Source organism: Lepidochelys kempii, chromosome 11, assembly GCF_965140285.1.
Source record: "Lepidochelys kempii isolate rLepKem1 chromosome 11, rLepKem1.hap1, whole genome shotgun sequence".
Lineage (NCBI taxonomy): Eukaryota > Metazoa > Chordata > Testudines > Cheloniidae > Lepidochelys > Lepidochelys kempii.
In genome coordinates, this window is record NC_136390.1 from 63,530,394 (window position 1) to 63,551,791 (window position 21,398).

The 21,398-nt window shown below is 44.3% G+C and overlaps 1 protein-coding gene across 5 annotated transcripts in view; it reads right to left on the minus strand.

Moving 5' to 3' along the window:
* PLEKHM3 (pleckstrin homology domain containing M3) overlaps nucleotides 1-21,398 on the minus strand; it is a 133,702-nt gene that overhangs the window by 328 nt on the left and 111,976 nt on the right. Inside the window, exons 8-9 of one of the 5 annotated variants that reach the window (XM_073306628.2) lie at nucleotides 9,787-9,939; nucleotides 2,930-9,109 (exon numbers count right to left, since the gene is read on the minus strand). The exons of 1 other annotated variant lie outside the window; for it this stretch is intronic. In XM_073306628.2, coding sequence (XP_073162729.1) covers nucleotides 8,932-9,109; nucleotides 9,787-9,939 — 331 coding nt within the window. In that variant the 3' untranslated portion in view covers nucleotides 2,930-8,931. 3 more of the 5 variants (XR_012154375.2, XM_073306629.2, XM_073306630.2) reach the window with 3 other exon arrangements.

Consider the following 21,398-nt stretch of genomic DNA (forward strand, 5'->3'; position numbering starts at 1 on the left):
ACACAAGAGTCACCCGTAGACATTTAGAGGCACTTCCCTTCTTGTCCATTTTCTCATCATCTTTTTCTTCCTGTATTTTAAATAGTGGATTTAGTGCTGGCAAGAAGCTTTGGCTTCCCATCCCTGGGGCACGGATGCACAGACCTGATAGAGCAGAGACAGTGGCACTAAAAACTTCCCCACAAGGTTAACTTGCCTTAACCGTGACCTGGAGGGACCACATTAGAGGTGACAGGGTAGTTGAATATCCATTAAATTCCCGGCCTCGCTACTGAGCCTAAGGATGCTCAAGCACCTAAGTCCCATGACATCATAATGGGATTTAAGTGCTCCGGGCTTCCACCTTGTTTGTTTCAAATTCCCACACCTCTCCAAGGCTGATCTAGTTTATTAACCTTTGCCCTCATAGATTTTTAAACATTATATTTACAGAAATGAACCCAAGTGCACTTCAGCATAACACAGCAAATTAAAACATTGTCATCGGCCACAAAGCCAGGGATGGGGCATTTTTATGTATGTTGTCTTTTAAAATTTGAGAAATGCTTAGTCATCATATTCTTGCTGATGCAGAACAGTGGAGGCAATTCCAGGGGTGCCTCCTGGCCAGAGACAGCTCATTGTACTCTGTGATGCACACCAATGCGATCATCACCTTTGTTCTCACTTATGACCTAAATCAAGATCTGAACCCAGGTCTCCAAAGATGAAAGATCAGTGCGCTACCAAGTTCTGACAAACCCTGGGACTGAAGTATCCTGCCACCCCTTTCCAAAATCTTGCTCTTTGTTTCTCCATGAGGCCTGCTCTCCCACAGGAAAAGACTACAGAAGTAAGGAACAGGTGAGGATGGGCTCTGATCATGACACCAGCTGACTCAGTGGTGAACACTATTTCCCCTTGCCTATACTGACTACTCAATCACTGTTAGCTAAGACTTCTTGGCAACGGTCTTTGAACATGGCAACATTCTGTCAGGCAGACAAGCCAGAGGTGGCTGCATTTCAGTAGTGGGTGACATGGTCTTTCTACTTCACGGTGGCAGTGAGAGATTTATGGCCTGGTTTTCAAAGTTGCTGAGCAGCCACCGCTCTCATTAATTGCAAAAGGAGTGGTAGGTGCTCATCACCTCAGAAAATCCAGTCATTAATCGTTTGTAAAGTGCTTTGAGATCCTCAGATGGGAGGGACTAAAGCTCAAAGCCCAGTGAAATTCATTGACTTCGATAAGCTTTAGGCCAAGTCTACACTTAAAATTTAGATTGACATAGCTACGTCATTCTGGAGTGTGAAAAATCCACACCCCTCAGTGATGCAGCTATAGCAACCTAACCTCCAGTATCGATGTGGCTAGGGTTGATGGAAGAATGCTTCTGTCGCCCTGGCTACCATCGTGAAGGGAGGTGGTGTTCCTACAGCGATGGAAAACACACTTCCTTTGGCATAGACTGCATCTAAACTATGGGGTTATGCCAGCATAGAGACGGTGCCATAGCTATGCTGGTATAGTCTCTGTATTGTAGACATGGCATTGGATCCAACCCAAGAAGAGAAAAATATTATTATTAGCTAGAATCTAGAGGACTTTCCCCAGTGGGCTAGGGTTTGAAGGTAGATTAGCTTTAAGGCCTGAACAATCACCCAATCGCCCTATTCATGCCGCAGTGTTTCAATAAAAGAAAAAAATGGTGCCAAGGAGACTTTTTTTTATACCATTTATTTAGATTTAGCTTTATACACAAGGGACTGGTGCTCTGAAATTATGTCACAAATAACCCTCACCTAGGTACACTGTCAACATATAATTCAATTCACTGAGCTTAAATTGTAACATTAACTTTGTTGATCATAAATTAAGGATATTGACTCAACAGTTGCAGATAATTAAAAAAAATCCTTGTCAAAAGTAAAAAAAACACAAAAGGTTAGCAGCTAGACTAACGATGACTAGACAACAATGACTGTCCATGAACAAGGCCGCCTAAACCTAGGCGAGGTTTAGGTTAGCAGCTAGACCATGATGACTGTCCATGAACAAGGCCGTACAAACTCAAGGGACATCACCATCGATAAAATCCATGGTTCTTAAGTACTGTGGGTAAATATGGAGGGAGTGGGTTCAGGCTAATGCAAACTGTAGGAGCCTCCCCACACTGGCTTTTCTTAGATCTTGTCTACCCAAGAAAGTTGCCTTGGTTTAACTTTAATTGGTTTTGAAACTGATTTAGTTGAACTGGTGCAGAGCCCTGTGTAAATGCTCTCAATTCTTTTTGTAAGTTTCTTATTTTGGCTTTGTGTAAGAAGGTAAAGGATTGACTTAAGCAAATTTGGCATAAGCCAGATTTAAACTGCTTTGAGTATCTGCACAGCCTTTTGCACCAACGTCACTAGAATCGGTCTGAAATCATACCTTTTGTTAAACCAGCGTAAACCTGCAGTTAGATAAGACCTGAAGCTAAACTGAATCAAGCCACCACCCTAAGACAGTGGTTTTCAAACTGCAGGTCGCAACCCAGTACTGGTCTCGGAATGGAAGGCACTGGGTCGTGGCGGCTCTGGTCAGCACTGCCGACCTGGCCGTTCAAAGTCCCGTCGGCCGTGCTGCCTGGCTAAGGCGGGCTAGTTCCTACCTGTTCTGACACTGCTGACCAGGAGCTGCCCAAGGTAAGCCCACGCCCCAATCCCCTGCCCCAGCCCTGAGCCCCCCCAAAACCTGGACCCCCTTCCTTTACCCCAAGCCCCTCATCCCCAGTCCCACCCCAGAACCTGCACCACCGGCCCAGAGCCCTGACCCCCTCCTGCACCCCAATCCCCTGCCTCAGCTCAGAGCCCCCTCCCACACCTTGAACCCCTCATTCCTGTCCACACCCCGCAGCCCTCACACCAACCCTCTGCCCCAGTCCTGAGCCCCTCCCACACCCCAAACCCCTCATCCCCAGCTCCTTTGGGTCGCAGACATCAACAATTTTCTTCAACTGGGTCTCCAGAAAAAAAGTTTGAAAACCACTGCCCTAATACACATTGGTTCCGGCCAGCGATGACTCTGGCTTTCTTGTCCTGGGTTTCTCTTGAGATTCCTGATTGGGCCAGAATGTTTGGTGGCTCTGTGATGTGGGTGACTGCCCTTCCTTAGGGACTGAGGGGAGACCAGCACTTTAAGTCAATATGTGATCTTAGGATGTGACAGCCCCTCTGCTCAGCTACAGGGACAAGAATGCCATTTTTAAATGGGATTCCTGCTAGTGGTTTAGATAATGGGCTTAAAAGGACACACCAGGTGGCCAGGCTTTTCCCCAGGCTGGCGCACACAGTGGTAGGGCTTACTGCTTATTTGCCGGACTTAAGCAGTTTAACTGCCTTTCTAGGATAATGTCAATCAATCAGCATAGATGGGCTGTCATGTGTGACATTGTGTCAGCTGGTCTTGGGCTAGCCCATGGTTCCAGAAAGACTGGCTGGCACAATGTTAAACATGACTTGTCCCGGTCTACACTACAAAGAGGTGTTGGTCAACATGACTCCTCAAGCTCATGTTCTAACACCACCTAATTGCCCCATGAAGAGAAGCCTGCTAATGGAATTCTCCTGATCACAGGTAATAAACAGTGAGTTACCTCCCCGAACAAAACATCCCCATCCAAAGTGCAGGCAGTTACGAAACCTCATTGTTACAGTTCTTGGTAAAGTGGATGCCGAAGTGAGCCAGGGTTGACAGCTCCAATCCAAAGTGTTTTTTAATTGTGACAGCGCATTTCTGACAGAGATCCTTCACTTTTGGAAATTAAGGCACCAAGTTAAGCAGAAGTGAAAGGTTTACATAGAGCTTGGTGTATGCAGAGCTGGTATATCCTGTCTGTGAGGATCCTGCGGGGGTGGGATGGGGCGCAAGGGAAGGTTAACAGGAGATTTAGTTGAGATCTACAAATTAATCAAATAGCAGCTTCCATCAGGAACCATGACACAGGAACAAAGACCCTAATATACAGTACTGTAAGGCACTCCTACTGGGGAGGGAGAATCGAAAGGCAAATTATGAAGACGGAACCACCAGACTCCACTGGTTCAATAGCTATACAATAAGCTACGAAGCTGGAAGTCTGGCTGGAGAGCTCAGGAAGACAAAGAGAGAGACAAAGAGAGAGAGAGAGAGAGAGAGAGAGCGCTTTCAGCAGGGCAGCAGAGCACAAGAGCTAAGATTGTAATGATTAGTCTATTAAATCCCTTCTATAGGTACCAACAGTCAGCTGCAATCTGGACATGACCTTCCCAAAGACAGGTTTTGTTCCATAGGGAGAAAGCAAACAAAAAGCTCTCAGGTTCCCCATTTAATTTTAACGAGGGTTCCCATTACAATACATTAGAATGTACACAGCTACTGATATTAAATATTAAGAGAAAGACTTGCCACCAGCAGCTCTCTCGGTCTCCACTCCTGAAGTGGTAATCAGGGCCGGGGTTCTCGCCAAAAGAGCCTTAGCTCAAATAGTTCAGAAGCCAACCCAATTGCGAGCTTCTAGCATCCAAGAAGTGAGACTGGACCGGTATGTGCCAGTCTGGACACTGTGTCACGTGATGGAGAAATCAGCTCTCATCAGCCGAGACTGACAAAAAGCAGGAAGGGCACAGACGCGTGTAAGAGAAAAAAAACTTTGCAGATCAGGCCCAAAGATCTCCCCGCAACAATTGGTGAAACCCATCCACTGGGAAATCCCTTGTTTCTCATATGTGAGAACAGCATGAAAAACTTAAGGTCACAGGAGCAAAACTGTTAACAGACACCAGTGAAAACCAAACCTGATGCTTGGACAAATGCACTTTGCACAGCAGAAATTAGGATGCCCACTGATTCAAGTGCACCCACTCAAGACCAGCAAGATTTGGGAAATTTCATTCAAGTGGTTGACAACATAAAAAAACTGCAGCTTTCATTTTCTAGCTATGTCTTTACTCCATAAGGCGGGGGGAGAGAATTGCATACATTTTTTTTTCAAACTCTACAAGTTTAAAAATAGTCTCAGGCTAACTAAACTAAGATTCAAAGTATTCTAAGTAGTCATAAGGATCAGGCTATAATCTAGCTGTTTCATTAAAGCACGCTAGATCTACGGTGACTATTAGTTCTGTACAAGCTTATAACAGTGGTAATTGCATGGATCATCATGAGCATCTTCTATAACCCTCCCCCCTGCAGCAGTGAGAGTGTTTCCCTTGTGTTGCAGACAAGTCAGGGCATTTTACTTCTGATTCACAATGAAAAGTTTCCGCACAAATTTTGCAAGCACAAATATAGGAGTTACACTCCAGGGAGAAAGGGATTTTCTTTTCAGGGAACGATCCTGTGTCCTTTTCCAGTTGGTGGTCTATGCCAACCAAGGAGCAGGTGACAGTTCCATCTGTGTGTAAGATGTCTAAGGAGCCAGGCAGAACGGGCAACGAATTGTTCTCCTGGATCAATGGCCAATAGCTATGTTGCTACAGCAGAGACTACAGAGAAACCCCCCTTCTCTCCAAAACAAAGACATCCCTGGATTGGGAGATTTTGTTGGAAATCATTCATCATCACAGATTGCTTCCTGTGTAGACAAGGGGTTGTTGCAGAAAATCGGCCCCTTTTCAGTGGATGCCAGCATATACTTAGTAGAGGAACAGTTTTGTTTTTTTACTAATAGAATTTTAAAGTTATGCTTTTGCCTTGTGGTGCTGAAAGTTAATACGGACCCAATTCTACTCCTCCCGTAGTCAGGACTGGATGCTTCATTGTGCTTCATCAGTGAGTCTGCTGGAAGGACACAACCTCTGATGCACTTTGCTAGGCATGCTGACATAGAACTGGGTTTAACTCCTTATGGAGAAACGAGCAAGACTTCCCCAGAGAAGAAAGCTTCTTCCACACTACGAGAAGTCAAGTCTATCATTCCCCTGGTGCGAATGTGGCTCCATTCCAGGAACTGGCTCCCTTCTAACACTGCTGTACGACAGCACTTCACATAAACCTTTGGTATTGGCAGCAGCTCTTACTCAATGTGATGTGCGAGTGTAGTTTGCTGTCGGGGTGATGGCAGCCGCTCCAGATCTGCTCTTTACATCAGACTTGCTATTCCATTTTGCTGTACATCTTGAAGTTAAGAGGCCAAGTTCTGCTCTCAGTAATACTCTTGTCAATTCAGAATAAGTCCAATGGGACTATGCCAGAATTTGGCCCAAAATATCCAGCAAAGCACTGGCACATTTCGGATGTTGCACATGTCAAATAAGTTAACATATGAAGTCTGAAAAGCGACTCTGCTCTCATACAGGGTGTGCAAATGCACTCGAATGCCTGGCAGCGAAACATCACTGTAAATGATCATGTGTTCTAATGGGTTATGCTCTGGAAACAGCGACTGGCATTTTTTGCGTGACCTGCCCTTAGGTCTGAAATTAATTCAGAATTGCACCAGCCACATCAGGTTCACTTCCAGGCTGGTGGCTTTGTCCCATGACTGGTCTAATGGACACATGCAGAAAACACGCTGGGGGGCCGGATTGTTTGTGTAGCCATTTCCTGTTTGTGTGACTGTAATTCCAGAATATCTCCCCAAGTGTTTGCATTTGTGCGTGAGCACGAAATGATGGAGCAGGGAATTCTTCTCGGAGGAGCCAGGCAGGATTCCCCTGGAGCACGCTCTAGGAATCATATTGGAAAGCAAAGCATTTCATGTATAGTCCATTGAGCTGGGAGGAGGGGTCATGCAGTGGGAAGGATGCGTGGCTCATTTTCAGAGAGCAAGTACACTAAACAAGGGAATCTCTATGCTTCCCTTGGCCAAACCCAATTCACTACGCGGTCGGGCAACCAGACAGCATTATCTTCATTAAAATGAAAACCAACCAAAAGCTATGGAAGCATAGTTACCCCCCAACACACCCCACCAATCCTAAGCTTTTCCAAATGAACACGGATATGGATAATAGATGTTTATTCATTTGACAAAGCTCAGGTTCAGCTATTTCCCCACCCTCCAAAGGTTGGGAAACAGAAACACCGGTGTTTGAATAGACGAGAGGATACATTTTTAGCCTGCCAACCACTTCCTATAAGTATTATACCCCCTTCTCTTTTATTTATACCATTCCAGCGATTAATGCAAAGTTCTGATGATAAGGGCTCTGGTTGCTCCCTTAAATACAACAGCTACCATACGAGGTTTCTAGGCCAGGCACAGAGACCACTCTAGCTATAGGGATGCTTGGCAGCTGCCCAGGGCAGCAGATTTCAGGGCAGCTTCCCCTCTGTCATAAGTTCAGTGGCGCTGTGATCCCGTGGGCCAGGTTGCAATGCCACTCGCTCATATTTGGCCCTGCCATCCCTCCATCATGATGGAGGTGCAGCTGAGTCAAACCTGAGTGGCAGGGAGGAGGGAAGCTCACTGGCTAGGTGATTATCTAAGAAGCATAGGTTGGTGGCCTGCCATTTAGCAAACCTGCTAGAGAGGAGCGATAAATAAATACACATGCACACAAAAAGTCTGTAAACTTTTCTCCTGACACTGTACTTGCTTTCTGTAAATTTACACACGAGTACATATGTATGTAATATACATACTGCTGTAGAGATCGGAGAAAAACTTAAGATACTTAATGGATTCAAGTGAAGACGATCTCAAAGACTCACTGGGGTGAAAGACATTGTCAGTGGTGAAACATACACGTTTTCCCAATCAAATCGATCACACATTCTCTTTGCACAGAAGACATGACTTACTGTGTTTCATGTTTCCCCATATTCCAGGTATGTGGGGCAGAATACACTTCCGAGAATTGCCCTTTCCCTTGGTAAGTTCCTACTGAAGTACCAAAGTCCCCCTGGACCTGCATAATGCTGCCAGGGGCCAGTGCAGCACACAAAATGCACAAGAAGGGTACAGGAAAAAGATTAAATATGTTTCATGATTAGGGAAATTTTGCGTGTGCACACGCACACACACACACACACACACATTAAAGGCAGAAGAGATCTTTTCCTGTAGCTCTAGCAGATTCAGGTAAGGGAAGCATGTTTATCACTCCTATGGATAAAGCACTGCTCATTAATATAAGGTGATCTAAAAAACAAAATGATCTGGTGGTTTAAAATGGCTATGAATGTGAATGGAACACGGATTTGAACTAACATCCCATGAACAGAGGCCCACGTAGACAGCAGCAGCAGGCAGAAGGTGATGCTCCAATAACAGGGCAAGAATGGTATTGCCACCCTAGCCAAAAACAGCAATCAGTCCTCTGTTGATCTTATAGTATTCTGCTGGGATGGCTATAAATATAGACACACCCCTAAAGGAATTCTTGTTCTTACGCTTGAAAACATCCTGAACAAAATCTGACATGAAAAGCTCTTTTTTCTTTGGGTGGAGGGAAAAAAAAAAGCCCAAAGCCATTAGAAAAATGATCCATGCATCTGCATCAGATGAAACAGGTGGGCATGATACCATTGCTACTTTCTCAGTCCCTGAAAAACACTTCACCAGGGCCTCAGCCAAGACTAATAAAAATAATAGACTTAAATAAGCAGCTGATTCACTGTTTCTGACCGAACAACAACAAAAATAACAGCGATGTGGTTGTGGCAGGAAATCGTTTCTGCCTTGAGGAAAATCTTCTCCTGAGGTGGAAAACAAAAGGTTGATAATTAATGAGCTTGACCGAAAACATTTCAAGCAAGCCACATTTTTCATGAGATCTAGTGGTTCAACTTCACTGCAAAATGCAATTTGGCTGTAGACATTCTAAAGCCATCCAGGTTTCACGGCTCTTTTGGCCAGTGCTAAGCGATAATCAGGATACGGTCAGGCAAAGTCTTTGCAATCAGGTCGCTGCCTGAATAGCTAAGAAGCTGCTTGAATTGGTGACTGTAGAAGAGGATCTCTTCCTGTCAGCCAGTGCCTAAGAGAAGTCATGTGTTCTGGTAGGACAGCTCGAACATGGTGCAAGACTCTTCCAGGCTCTCGTCCATATTCAGTCTCCTCCAGAAGGACTTCTGCTTCTTCTGCAGCTCTTTGCGCACACACCTGGGACACGGGACAGACTTCACTTTGCACTCAGAGTGGAAGACAGCGCCACAGCTCTCACACCTGCAAACACCAATTAGTTCTGTTAATGAAAGACACATGATGACCAATCGCATGCAACTGATTAGAACAGGAGATGTGGACAGCAAACGCTTGCTGGGAAAGTTCTGGTAGCTTAGGCCTTTCCTCACATCTAAGTCTTGCAGATTTTTTTTCTGCTTCACATCCCTAAGACTCAACCTTTCCTATCCACCCACATAGCTCAGACTCTTGTCCAGGCTCTCATCATCTCATGTCTCGAACACAGCAACCTCCTGGTCTCTGGCCTTGACAAATGCAATCTTTTCCCACTCAGGGCCATTCATGGTTATTTTTCTAGCCCATTGCTTTGACCACATCACCTCTCTCTTTACATTCTTTCACTCGCTCCCTCTTCATCATATCAAACACAAGCTACTTGTCTACATTTTCAAGGCCCTTCCTGACCTCTCTCTCATTCAGTAGGGAACGGTCAACTCCTGGTTCCGATTGGCCCTTTACACCAGCTTCCATTGTCCACTTGTCCAACAAGCACCTTTGTGCTTTCTCCCATGCTGCCCTGCATGCTTGGGAGGAGCTCCCCGTAAACATCTGCTTTTCCTTCAGTTTCCTGCTCACGGCTCTCCTTTGTCGTGGTGCCTACACACAACTTGACAATAGTTAGGCTGTGGTGTGCTGAGAGCACAGCCTGTCATGCTGACCAATATGGTCTCATTGTTTCCTTGTGCTCCCCCGTCTGTCTGTATCCACCTGTTGTCTCTTGTCTAATGCTGAGATTACAGGCTCTTTGGGGCAGGCCCGTCTTTCTGTTCTGTGTCTGTCCAGCAAAAGAGAGTCTTGGTCCATGACTAGAGCTATGATAATACAAATAAATAATAATGAAAGAATGAATAAATAATAATAATAGGAAGCAAAAGTACACAGTACACACGGGTCAAGATTCTCAGCTGCTGTAAAAAACGGATGCAGATCTATTGAAATCAAAGAACCCATCTATATCTGCTGAAGATCTGCCCTAGGATTTCTGCTCCGTTAATATTAATTATTACCATGATGAGTGTTCATTTTGTTAAGTGTCAACGCCAAGGCTCATTAGGGAATAGGTATATTTATCTGTTATAGAGAGATTGTGTTCTCCCATTGCTCTTTTATAAAACACAAGTTTTCTGCTTTAGTTTGCATGCTCGAAGTGATTGTCTCCACTTCTGCTAATGCATATTTCAGAGCTTGGAACAATGGAATTATGACATTTTCTCACTGGAATTCCACTGCAGTGGCCAGCTGTTCTGCGAAGAATAAAACTGCTGTCCACTTCTACCACAGAAGAAAACTAAGATATTCAACCAAGTACAAAGGGAACACAGAAAGTTATTGGGTGTTATTCTTCAGCCTGCGTTATGCAGCAGCTCAGACTACAGGATTGTAATGGTCCATTCTGGTCTCACCCTCCATTACAACAGTGTTTTTCTCTTTTTAAATTTAGAAGACTCCATCCTTCCAGCAAAATGAGTGGTCTGTTATTTAACCATTCAGAGACAATGACATCAACACACTAATTCTGAATTAGGTACTGCTGTGCAGTATGTTAATGTAAGAGCCGTGTAACATTACAATAATTATGGAGAGCTAAGCAATTTTAAATTCTCATCTTTTCAGTGCAAATAGCCAGCTGCAGGGACGAACACGTCATGGGCTTGGTAGCTGCAGCTTTGTAGCCAAATAAGAAAAGGGATAGAGATAAATAATTTTAGATGAAGTGGGTGTATTAAATAATGAAGACAAGAACACAATATGAGTCCTTAAGGAAATTCATTTTTTAAATGTAGAGGTGTGGTCAGTTTTCATGATTTCACCACAAATCTTGTGATATCTGGTGTTTTCTTTAATCCCCAGCTGCTGGAGGCAGGTGATTGTGTGGGAGTCTCAGGTTTCATGTGAAAAGGAGCAAGTTTCTAATCCCCAAGATTGTGGAGAAAAGCTTGAAAATGGGAAGCGAGTCGTACCCTAATGGCTGAGAAACCAGGAGGCAAATAAGAAAAAAACATACATTTATTTAAAAACAAGCCAATCAGATGGTTTTTAGAGCCAGCTCATGATTTCTGAATAATGGGGTTGGCACCACTGGGGGAAGTCCAGGCACAAATAGCCATTTCCTCCTGTGCTTCAGCTCCTGACTGCACTTTAAACCGTGGGTATAAAGCTTTGTCCAACTTTCACCTGCCAGATGGCTGGGAAGAGGACCAGGGAAGACTTACAGGGGCACATCCTCATCTGGTGTAAATTGTCAGTTTCCCTTATGTCAATGGAGCTACAACAATTTACACCAGATGAGGATGTGCCCCACGCTCCCGCTAAGGATGATGTTACCTTGTCCCAAGATCCGCCTCTCTTACTCTCTGAGAGAGAGAGAATTACAACCCGTATCCAACAAAGCACTTAAGCCTGATGTCCCATTGACTTCAGTGGGAGTTCTCACATGCTTCAAGTTAAGCATGTGCTTTTGCTGGATAGGGTCATGTACACATGCATGCATACACACACTTATATTACACATCTGCACAGATACAAATGAATGAGAGAGAGAGAGAGAGAGAAAACAGCCACGCCCTTTAAAACTTTAAATAACTCCAAACTGACACTAATGGTGATTTTATCAAGCTAATTCTCCCTGGTTAGTCAGTGATTTACAATTCTCTGGAAGTTGCTAGAGGCTAATGATTGATGATGAGTGTAATTTTGTCTTCATTCAGTGCCACTCCCTTCCCCCTCTTGATAATTCTCCCCAGCACTCGGGGAAGTGACAAAACTTATCAGGCACTGCTGTTGAAATGGATGCCTGCCGGATTACAGAGGAGCCGACCGCACCTGCTCTTGCTATCCAAAGGTCATTAACGGAGGGGGGGGAAAAAGGATTACAGATTTCAAAATTAAAACAAATTCATTTGTCAAATGCTTCGTAACTCAGCAATATGCTCAGATGAGGATCATTTGTGAAATTAACAAACAGCTCTTAGTTCCCCCAAAAACAGGGTGGAAAGAAATTTCTTGTTACTCTGATTTATTATTTGGACTGCGGCAACCCCAGACCAGGGCCCCACTGTGTTAGTATGGCACAACCACGATCTAGAAAGATGGTCCCTGGCCCGAAGAGCTCACTGCACTTATTTGGGAGCATGAGCGGCAGTCACACAATCCACGTCCAGGACTATTGGTCTTCTCTTTGATCCCTAAGGACCCCAAAGTCCTTCACAAATTGCTCTGTTTGCTCCCCCAATGATGCCAACCTTGAGAGCCCATTTCTCAGCTTCTCTCACAAATGCACCTGTGCTTTCTGCCCCAACAGCAGGCTGAGCAAACAACACTGTACTCAGAAGAACTCTTATTTAGTGCAGGCAAACATGGCTGCCCACGGCCACGCCGGCTCCGTGCAGGAGCAGGGCTAGAGGATGCTTCTGTTTGCCTCCAATGCATATGCCAATTTAGCACTGCCACAGAAACTCTTGGGACACCGACTGGGGCTGATGCTGAGTTCGCACTGCAGTGATGTAAAAGAGTTACTCCACCGAAAGCGAGTGAGTTCCCTAGGGCAAAACAGCTGAGAGATCAGAATTGGGCCCACTGTACCTTAGAATACAAAAGATGATTGGGGGGAGGGGAGGATAGCTCAGTGGTTTGAGCATTGGCCTGCTAAACCCAGGGTTGTGAGTTCAATCCTTGAGGGGGCCATTTAGGGATCTGGGGCAAAAATTGGTCCTGCTTTGAGCAGGGGGTTGGACTAGATGACCTCCTGAGGTCCCTTCCAACCCTGAGATTCTATGATTCTATGATTTTCAGCAGCCCAGAGTACCAAGCAATATATGCAAATGAAAGTAACCTACCAATATCAACTGACTGACCACACTTCAGCTCACTAGGAAAGATGTTCCAGCCATGACAGAAAAGTCATTCCCTGTGGGAATACTTCAGGCACATTGCTTCTTCCTTCATACTGAAATCTAATTTACCAGCATACATCAAAAACATGAATGGCTGCTGGGCTTAAAACTCCCAGCCAAGTGATTCCTCTTGACAATGTTTTCGTGAGACCATCTCCTGGCATACAGAATTTGGAGAACGTACGGGTACGGATTTGTCAATAGATACACATTTGTATTTAACAATTAGAACATCTTTCTACCTTCTCCAAGTCCATGAGGCAGAGACCTAAGACCAGGAATCATTAATAAAGTGCTTGTGGGTTGTTTCCCATAATTGGTTAATGTAATTTTGGGTTTGCAGGTGCTCCTGATCACACTTGGCCCAGAGCACACTACTAAACGTGGCAGCCTGTATCCCGAGAGATTCGCAATGCTCTGAAACATCAGCCCTGCTTTACACACCGCGCATTGACACCACAGCCAATTCTGTACTAATTTCTAAGCTGTACTGTTCACTGTTAAAGGCAATCAATGATTGAGGCGTTGTCTAGTGCAAGGAACCGTTGCAGCCGTATTTATTGTCTCTTTCTAGCTGTGATACTACAAATATCCGTGATTCCCATGGTGTGGGAGCTTTCACATAATGTTAAAATTCAGGAAAATATAGCAGCCAGTGAAATGGCTCAGCGACCTGCATAAGCAAGTGCCCCACAACTTGAACACCATCTAGTAACTGACGGGGACAGCAGCTCAACAGTGAACCAAGAGTGAGCCGTGAACTTGAACTGAACTCTGAAAGTCAAACCTAACTTATACATATCAGAAGCTACCAACTGTAACATCTCAGCAATTAAACTTTCAAATACAGCTCACATCCTGGCTACAACATAACCTAAAATTTGGATTAATGAAACAAAATTTCCCTCTTCCCTCTCCCTGTACGCCCCTCCACCCCAACCCCCATCTCGCCAGCATACAGATATGACTGGAATCTGGATCCGCTGCAGCTGTATTTTGTAAGGGCAACACGCAGCACCTGTGTTAGAAGAGAGGGCATTTCTCATACGCATCTGAAACAACACCCCCTTTACAAACCACCCTCAATTATATATTATATGCTCCTCTCCTCAGATGCTTTTGTAGTGCCTTGGACAAATACAACAGGCCTTGTTGGGATCCACAAAAAGTAAACAACAAGAGAGACGTGTTGCTTTGAAGAAGACAGAATAGAAGAACAAAATCAGACTTCTATGCAAGCCATTCTGGGTACATGCCTAAGAGTCATAGACTCAGTGAGTCTCTCTCCCTGGGGGTCAATTTTTCTGCTCGTGGTCAGTCAGTTATTTTATATTCCTGGGGGATTTGGGCTCAACTCTCATCCTAAGGGATCTTCTGCAATGTTGGAGCCTTGAGCAGTCCCTTCATACACCCTTGGAGAACCGCATCACGGCTACCCCTCCCTTCTCGCAGAAGAGTGCATGCGACTTCGCAGACTATACTGCTCTTTATGCAACCCACTGAGGTCGATGCTGACTGCCAAGGAACAAAAACACTCCCTCTTCCCCGGGAGTAGCATGCACTGCCTGCTTCTGCAGTGGGGCAAGAGAACAGCACCAGAAATCAAATTCAGGTCTCCCTCGGGGTCATAAATATCAATACATCAGGCCTGCCCTGATTTTTTCTCAGTTCTTGCTGGGCAAATATTAAAAGGGTTTCAGGAATAACATGCTGCCCTTTGCATCTTTAGATGAACTGATGTTCCCTGGAACAAAATTCCAATAACTTAGTCCTGAAAGAACTGCTACGGTGATCATGTGACCGAACAAAATGCAAGGAAGTCATTACAGGGCTGTTAGCTCAGTCTCACTGTGTCCAAGCATTACAGCGCATAGATGCCTGCATCTTGAAATCAGATCCACACAGGTGGACAGAGCCAACCGACCTCAAGGCAGCTCCTTGCAGGTGTTAGGTCAACCCGCACAAGTCTGATTGCAAGAATCTGGGCCTGTAACAGGGATTTGCAAAGATGCTGGCCAATGCTATAAATGCTTGGCTATTCCTTACTAATCATGGCACTACCCTACTACAAGTGGTACACAGAACTTCTATCCTTTCTTACACAGAAGTCCATGGAGGGGGACTACATATTCTCCCACCATTACGTAACATTTACTTGGTGCGGTGAAATGTTCTGATGGTATTTGCTGCAATGGCCAGAGACACAAAATAATTGATTTAAACGTAACATGGCTCCTTTGGTTCCTAACGCAATGTTTGTAACATTAGTGGAGTTTACAGTCATAAGGTAATTTTAGCATAATTTTTTGTTACTGAATTTTCATTGGTTGTGACGTGCTCTAACATTTTGCTTTATCTCAACATCATAATACGCACAGATGTTTTTTAACAGGTATCATTTTCACTTGGACACCATCATGTTATCTTTATGTATTAGCACTGATGCCATCCTGTCAGTCAAGTTAGTACCAGCAGGGGTTGTGTTTTGATCTGTCTTCACCTTGTGACAGATGGGTGCCTGAGTTTTGACTCCATGCTATGGCTATCAGTAAATGCAATCACCATCATTTGGTGGTGGGCATCAGAGGGTACAACATAGACTAGTCAAAATCGTCTCATTTTGTTGATGGTGCCAACAATTTGAATCAGCAGAATCTACACAATGAACATTAAAAATAGCTTGGTAAACCTTGCTGCAAGGTTCTTCGTCAAAAAGAGAATGCCGTCCATCAATCTAACGCTGTTCAATTACTCTCCAATTTCCTTGGTGTTCCTACTCTTCCCAATCCAGGTTTCCAAAAGTCTTTGCCAGCCTGGAAGTGACTTTTGTTGACATAAGCCTACACTTTCTCCATACCCACAACTGAGGTCAGATTTTCATGCGTGTTCAACTCCCAACGTGCCAAGGAAGCTCTTTTGAAAATCTCTTCACTTGCTTGGGTGCCCCGATGGGACTGAGCACTTCTGAAAATTTGGCCTACGGTGTCTTTGGGGAGATTTTCAAAGGCACAAATGGCAGCGAAGCACCTAACTCTCAGTGACCCCCACCTGAGTACACCCCTACCTGACCCTCTGGCTACGTACACGGGTGGCTAGCTCATGCCGCTGTGGACACACTGCTATTTTTAGGCACAAAGCTTGAGCAGTTCTAATGCAGGTACATCTACAGAAGCTGGGAATCACACCTCCCATCTCAAATGTAGATGTGCCCATAGCCTCTCAACTCTCCTTTTCAAATCTGAACATTATGGCTGTTTCTAGATGCATATTTCAAGATTCTCACATATGCCTGTTCTACTGTTTTTGTTTTCCAGTGCTCCTATTTCCATAGAAACAAAGTATGTTTTTCAGTCCACAAAAGACCATCTGCAACAGTTTGCTGCACTTGGTTGTCTGTTCCTTAACCTTACTCGTTGTCATAGGTGATCCATACTTGAGATATTATTTCTGAATCCTGATTCCTTTCATGGTTGAAGGCCATAAGTCCCTGCATCTTTTGTGAGAGTTCTGGATACTACTGACAATAAGCTTATGAGTCTGTAGTTATTCAGGCCTTTCATGTTTCCTTTGTTATGAATGATGTCGTAATGTTCCACATTAATAATGATACCTTCCTATTCTGCAAATATCTTTTGAAGGACTTGAGAATGTATTATGTTGTTTTCATACTGACTCTCAACCTTTTAAGAGGGCATCTAAAATAGCTTCATCTCCTTCTGGTGCTTTATCTCCTTTCATGCTCTTTTATGGCCTATTCCGTGTCTGTCGAAACTTCAGGGTATTTTATGATTTAGGCATATTTTCTTCTGGGTTGCCGGTTTGCATCGGTGTATAGTACCACTGAGAATTAGCATGTTCTCTACATAATCTTTGTTCCATTACGAAGTATAACAGAGAAGGAGCAAAATCCCCAAATCAAAACCAGAGAATTGTTATGCACCATATTGGTACTCTTATTATTTATTATTACATATTGCCCCCCGGGTCACATTAAAAGAACAATAAGATGGCAAAGCCAAGCTCTCAAAAGTTAGGAAATACCAGAATTAAGGTTGCTTGTGCAGCCTTAATTTAGCCCCCTTGTGCGTACGCATTATGATACAGCCTTTAATCACATGATCACATATTATTTTTTCCATGGGATCCCTGCTCATTCAGCCTAAAGAACACGAAAATGTAATAATAGGAAATTGTTTTCAACTTTCTTTCGCCGATGTCACATGTATTCGTTCAGCAGAGCTCTGATTAAAATAATCCTAGACAGGCACGAGTTTTTATTACTATTTATTCTTTGCGTTACAGAAATGTCTAGATCAGCGTTTCTCAAACTGGGGGTCCTGCCCCAAAAAGGAGTCTCAAGACAGTTGTGCGTGGGGGGGGTGTCACGAGATGGAAGGGTGGCAATACCGTACTTTCTGCACTGCTGCGGGCGGCGGTGCTGCCTTCAAAGCCGGGCGACTGGAGAGCGGCAGCTGCTGGCCGGGCGCCCAGCTCTGAAGGCAGAGCCGCCGCCAGCAGCAGCGCAGAAGTCAGGGTGGCCTGGTATAGTATTACTGTACTCCACCGTCCAGCAGTGTCCTTTATTTGGAAACTTGAAATATGGTCACCCTACTTTGCAGTTTTTTAAAGGCTTCACTGCCTTTGACTGCAGGAATAATGATTACATGCTTTATTTAGGGCTCCTTTGAGTATGTATAGTAATTTGCTATCACTTTTTTTTGGGGGGGGTGGGAGGGAATCATCACAGCCTGAAATATTTTCAAAGGGGGGCCCAGCAAAAAAAAGTTTGAGAACCCCTGTGCTGTGCAAACATACAGAGACAGTCCTTGCCTCAAAGAGCTTATAAATTAAGTGCACAAGCCAGACAAAGGGTGGGTGAAATGAAGTATTATTATCCCCATTTTACAGATGCTATGGGGAAATGAAGAGAGTCGCTCAAGGTGACATAGGAAGTCTGTGGCAGAGATGGGAAATGAACTCAGACCTCCTGAGTATCATCACTCCAGTGCCTAGTGACAAGACCACCCTTTCTCTCATGTAATTCTATCAGCTGATTTTTATTTTGTCATACAAAGAACAATCTACTCTGTGCCAGATCTTGAAATCCCTTACTCAGATGAGTAATCCCTTGAAATCAATGGGACTCCGTGTGTGAGTTAGAGATTGCAGGATTGGGCCCTCTCTCATCCAGAACCCTGTAGGTGAAATTCACACAGAGACAGGGAGTGAAAGCAAGAGAACGTGGACAATTCATTGTATTTTCTAAACGGTGCCCTATGTGTATTTTGCATCTAGCATACTCAGGTTTATAGCTGTAGCCCAGCTATGGAAAAACCCACGTATCTAAACACTGCAGCTTAAACGAGCCTTGACTAGAGAAGACAACCAATGTGTAATCTTGTTCTGGGTGTGTGCGTGCGTGTGTGGGCAAGCTGTCTGCACCGCTCAACTGCGGGTAACACATGGGCACCCTGCAAAACTCTCAGAGAGGTTAACAGAACCGAAAGAAAAGGCAACAGACTAGTTTGCATTCACTTTCAAAACAAAACAGCCCCCAAAGGCAATGAATGCCTGAAGCACATGTGCAGCAACATTGTTACAGTTGCCTAGGAACCAGTCCAAGACGCATGCTGGAGAGGAAAATAGGCTCTAATACAGTAAATGAATGGAAGAGACTTGGCACTGATATGGACACAGGTTTTCCCTTGCATGAGGCGCTTGGCAGAATAGTGCCCTCCTCCCTTTGCTTTTGGCGACACACTTACTCTCTTAACCAGGCAGCTTGACATGGACAGGAGAAAAATTTTTATGCATTGTTTGAAAACTTCATGTCCAAATACAGTACTTCAGACCTGCTTTAAAAATTATGCATCTGCTATGTAGATTACAGCATGTAAGGAATAGACACTATATCTGGACCTATGCACCCAGTCTAGGTTATTAAGCCTATGCCCAGATATCATATTCTGGAATTTCCCGCACTAAATACAGATTGCAGTGCAACAAATTGTAATTATGGCCCTCGTTAGTATACACACAATCATCAAATGAGGGCTGCTCTTAGTATGTTAATGCTTCCTGCTTATAGATAATATTCTAGGTTGAATGCACTCTGAGGCTAAAGAACAGTACAAACAACTACTTAATCCTCAAACCATCCCATGTGAGGTAGGCAATTGTTATCCCAGTTTGATAGTTGCAGAAACTGAAGAAAAGAGCTAGCAATGTGTGACCAGCAATGTGTATTCACTGAACAGTTTACTTTGATAACAGTTTACTCTGACAGCAAACCTAAAGCACAGATGCATGCTGGCCAGGTCTGAAACCCATGGAACATGTGAATAAACCAAATTAAATAGAGCCTGATTCTGCTACTCCTACATTGGTATAAGCTGTTGTGATAGTACCTAGGGGATCTAACCCAAATGTGCAAGGTGCCGTGCAAACACAGAACACAGACAGTCTCTACAGAGAGTTTACAATCTAATTATAAGACGAAAGAAAAACAGTGGATATAGCAAACACACGAGCGCTCCCTTTGATTTCTATAGGAGCACTGGCATGGCAAGGTTCTACTCAACATTAGAATAGCAGAACTGGGATCCATGTCAGTACGATTTACTCACCTGTACAAGTGGTGCTGGATCAGGCTCAAATTTATGTAGCACACAATATATTGTAGTTTAAAATTAGCATTTGGAGCCAAATACGAAGACAAACACTGGGGCTGATTCTGATCTAGCTTGAACCAGGGACAATCTATAAGACTTCACTAGAATTACTGCTGATTTACACCACAGCAAGTGATTTACTCCACTGGGCCTGATTGCAACACCCTGCTGTTCCCCGCTGGCAATGTTGTACAGCCACTCTGCACAGCTGAAAACTACCATGCAGGGTGCAAAGCTACAGAGAATCATGCCTGCTGCGTGCCTGGGCATAATCAGCTAAAAACCAACATTCACTTCAGAGTCTCCTATGACAGTGGGCTCAACAGCAGGGAAAGCACTTTGCTTTAACAAGCTGATGTTTCTGAATGACAGTTGTGTTGATCTACTGAATTAATGGTATTTATTAACATATAACAACAGGCTCAAGCAAAGTAGGTAATGTAAAGAAATTCTGCAGCTCTGAGGGCTATTTCTTCCGTTGCTCTTGGTTAAGGCAGCAAGCCTGTCTTTAACTTCCCGTTAATTATGTCTACATTTAATGCCGTTGGGTTTCCAGGGTGTTTTATGTCCCACTCATCTATTTATATTTCCAGATTTGCACTCAACAGGGAGCTTTAAGGGGTAAGCATCAGTCACAGCAGGATTCTGTAGGTCTACAACTGAGGATGAGAGTAATGTGACAAATTTGGGGGTCAGACCTAGTGCACAGGAAACCCGAAAAGTGACATTGAAAATTTATTTACAAAAATTAAAAATGTAGAGCCAGTCCCTCGGCTAGTGTCAGCAGGCGAAGAGCCACTGTAGTCAAAAACCAGAAGAAAAAGCACACAACCTTTATTATGCATAAAATATAATCTCATAATTTTTTAAGGGCAACATGATGATGTGTGAGCCCTTGGGGCTGGTGGTACTGCCAGCAGGGAGATGGGGAAGATTTAAAGAGAGCGGAGCTGCTAGGATGATGGAGTTTCCCCAACTGCAAACTGGGGAGAATGGTAAAGACCTCCTTTGTAAAGTTCTTAAAGATCTGAGGCTGATCTATGGTTATGTCCGAGCTAGGAGTTATTATTATTTGGTCAGAGGGGGGGTGTTTTCTGGGAAGCAGGGAGAGATGAATTGGGTGCATGGCCTGAGGAGTGGCTCTGCACTGGGGGAAGGAGAGTGGGGGAAGATCTGCGACGGGAGGTAGAAAGGTAAGTGGTATTTGATCTCGGAAAGAAGAGAGATCAGGGATGCAGATCAAGTCGCAGAAGGGAGTAGGAAGGGAGATGGGCACCATGTTCAGGCAGGAGGGAGGTGCAGCCAGGAGGTGGTGCTGAACTTAAATGATGGTGTGGAACAAAATTGTGGTGAAGCCACGTCCCTGTTACCCTTACTACATCCCTGTACACCTGACTCTGGGCCTGACCCTTCACACATGGCCATGAGTACCACGGCTTATGTGAGTAGTTCCACTGAGTTAGATGGGTGGAGCACCCAAATGCCTGAGTGTTTGTAGGACTGGGCCCAATGTCTGTTTTATGCAGGACACGTCTAGCCAAGATAATTTTGTTAGTAAAGAAGGTCTAGGTAAAAATGAAAGGTAGCAGTCAGAACCGAGACTCTCAAATCTACCTTTTAAATGAATGCTTCTTCAAAATACAATGCTTGTTAGGAAAGTCACTGTGTTACGTAGGCCTAGGTAACTATTCAACCTTTTTCCAGTTG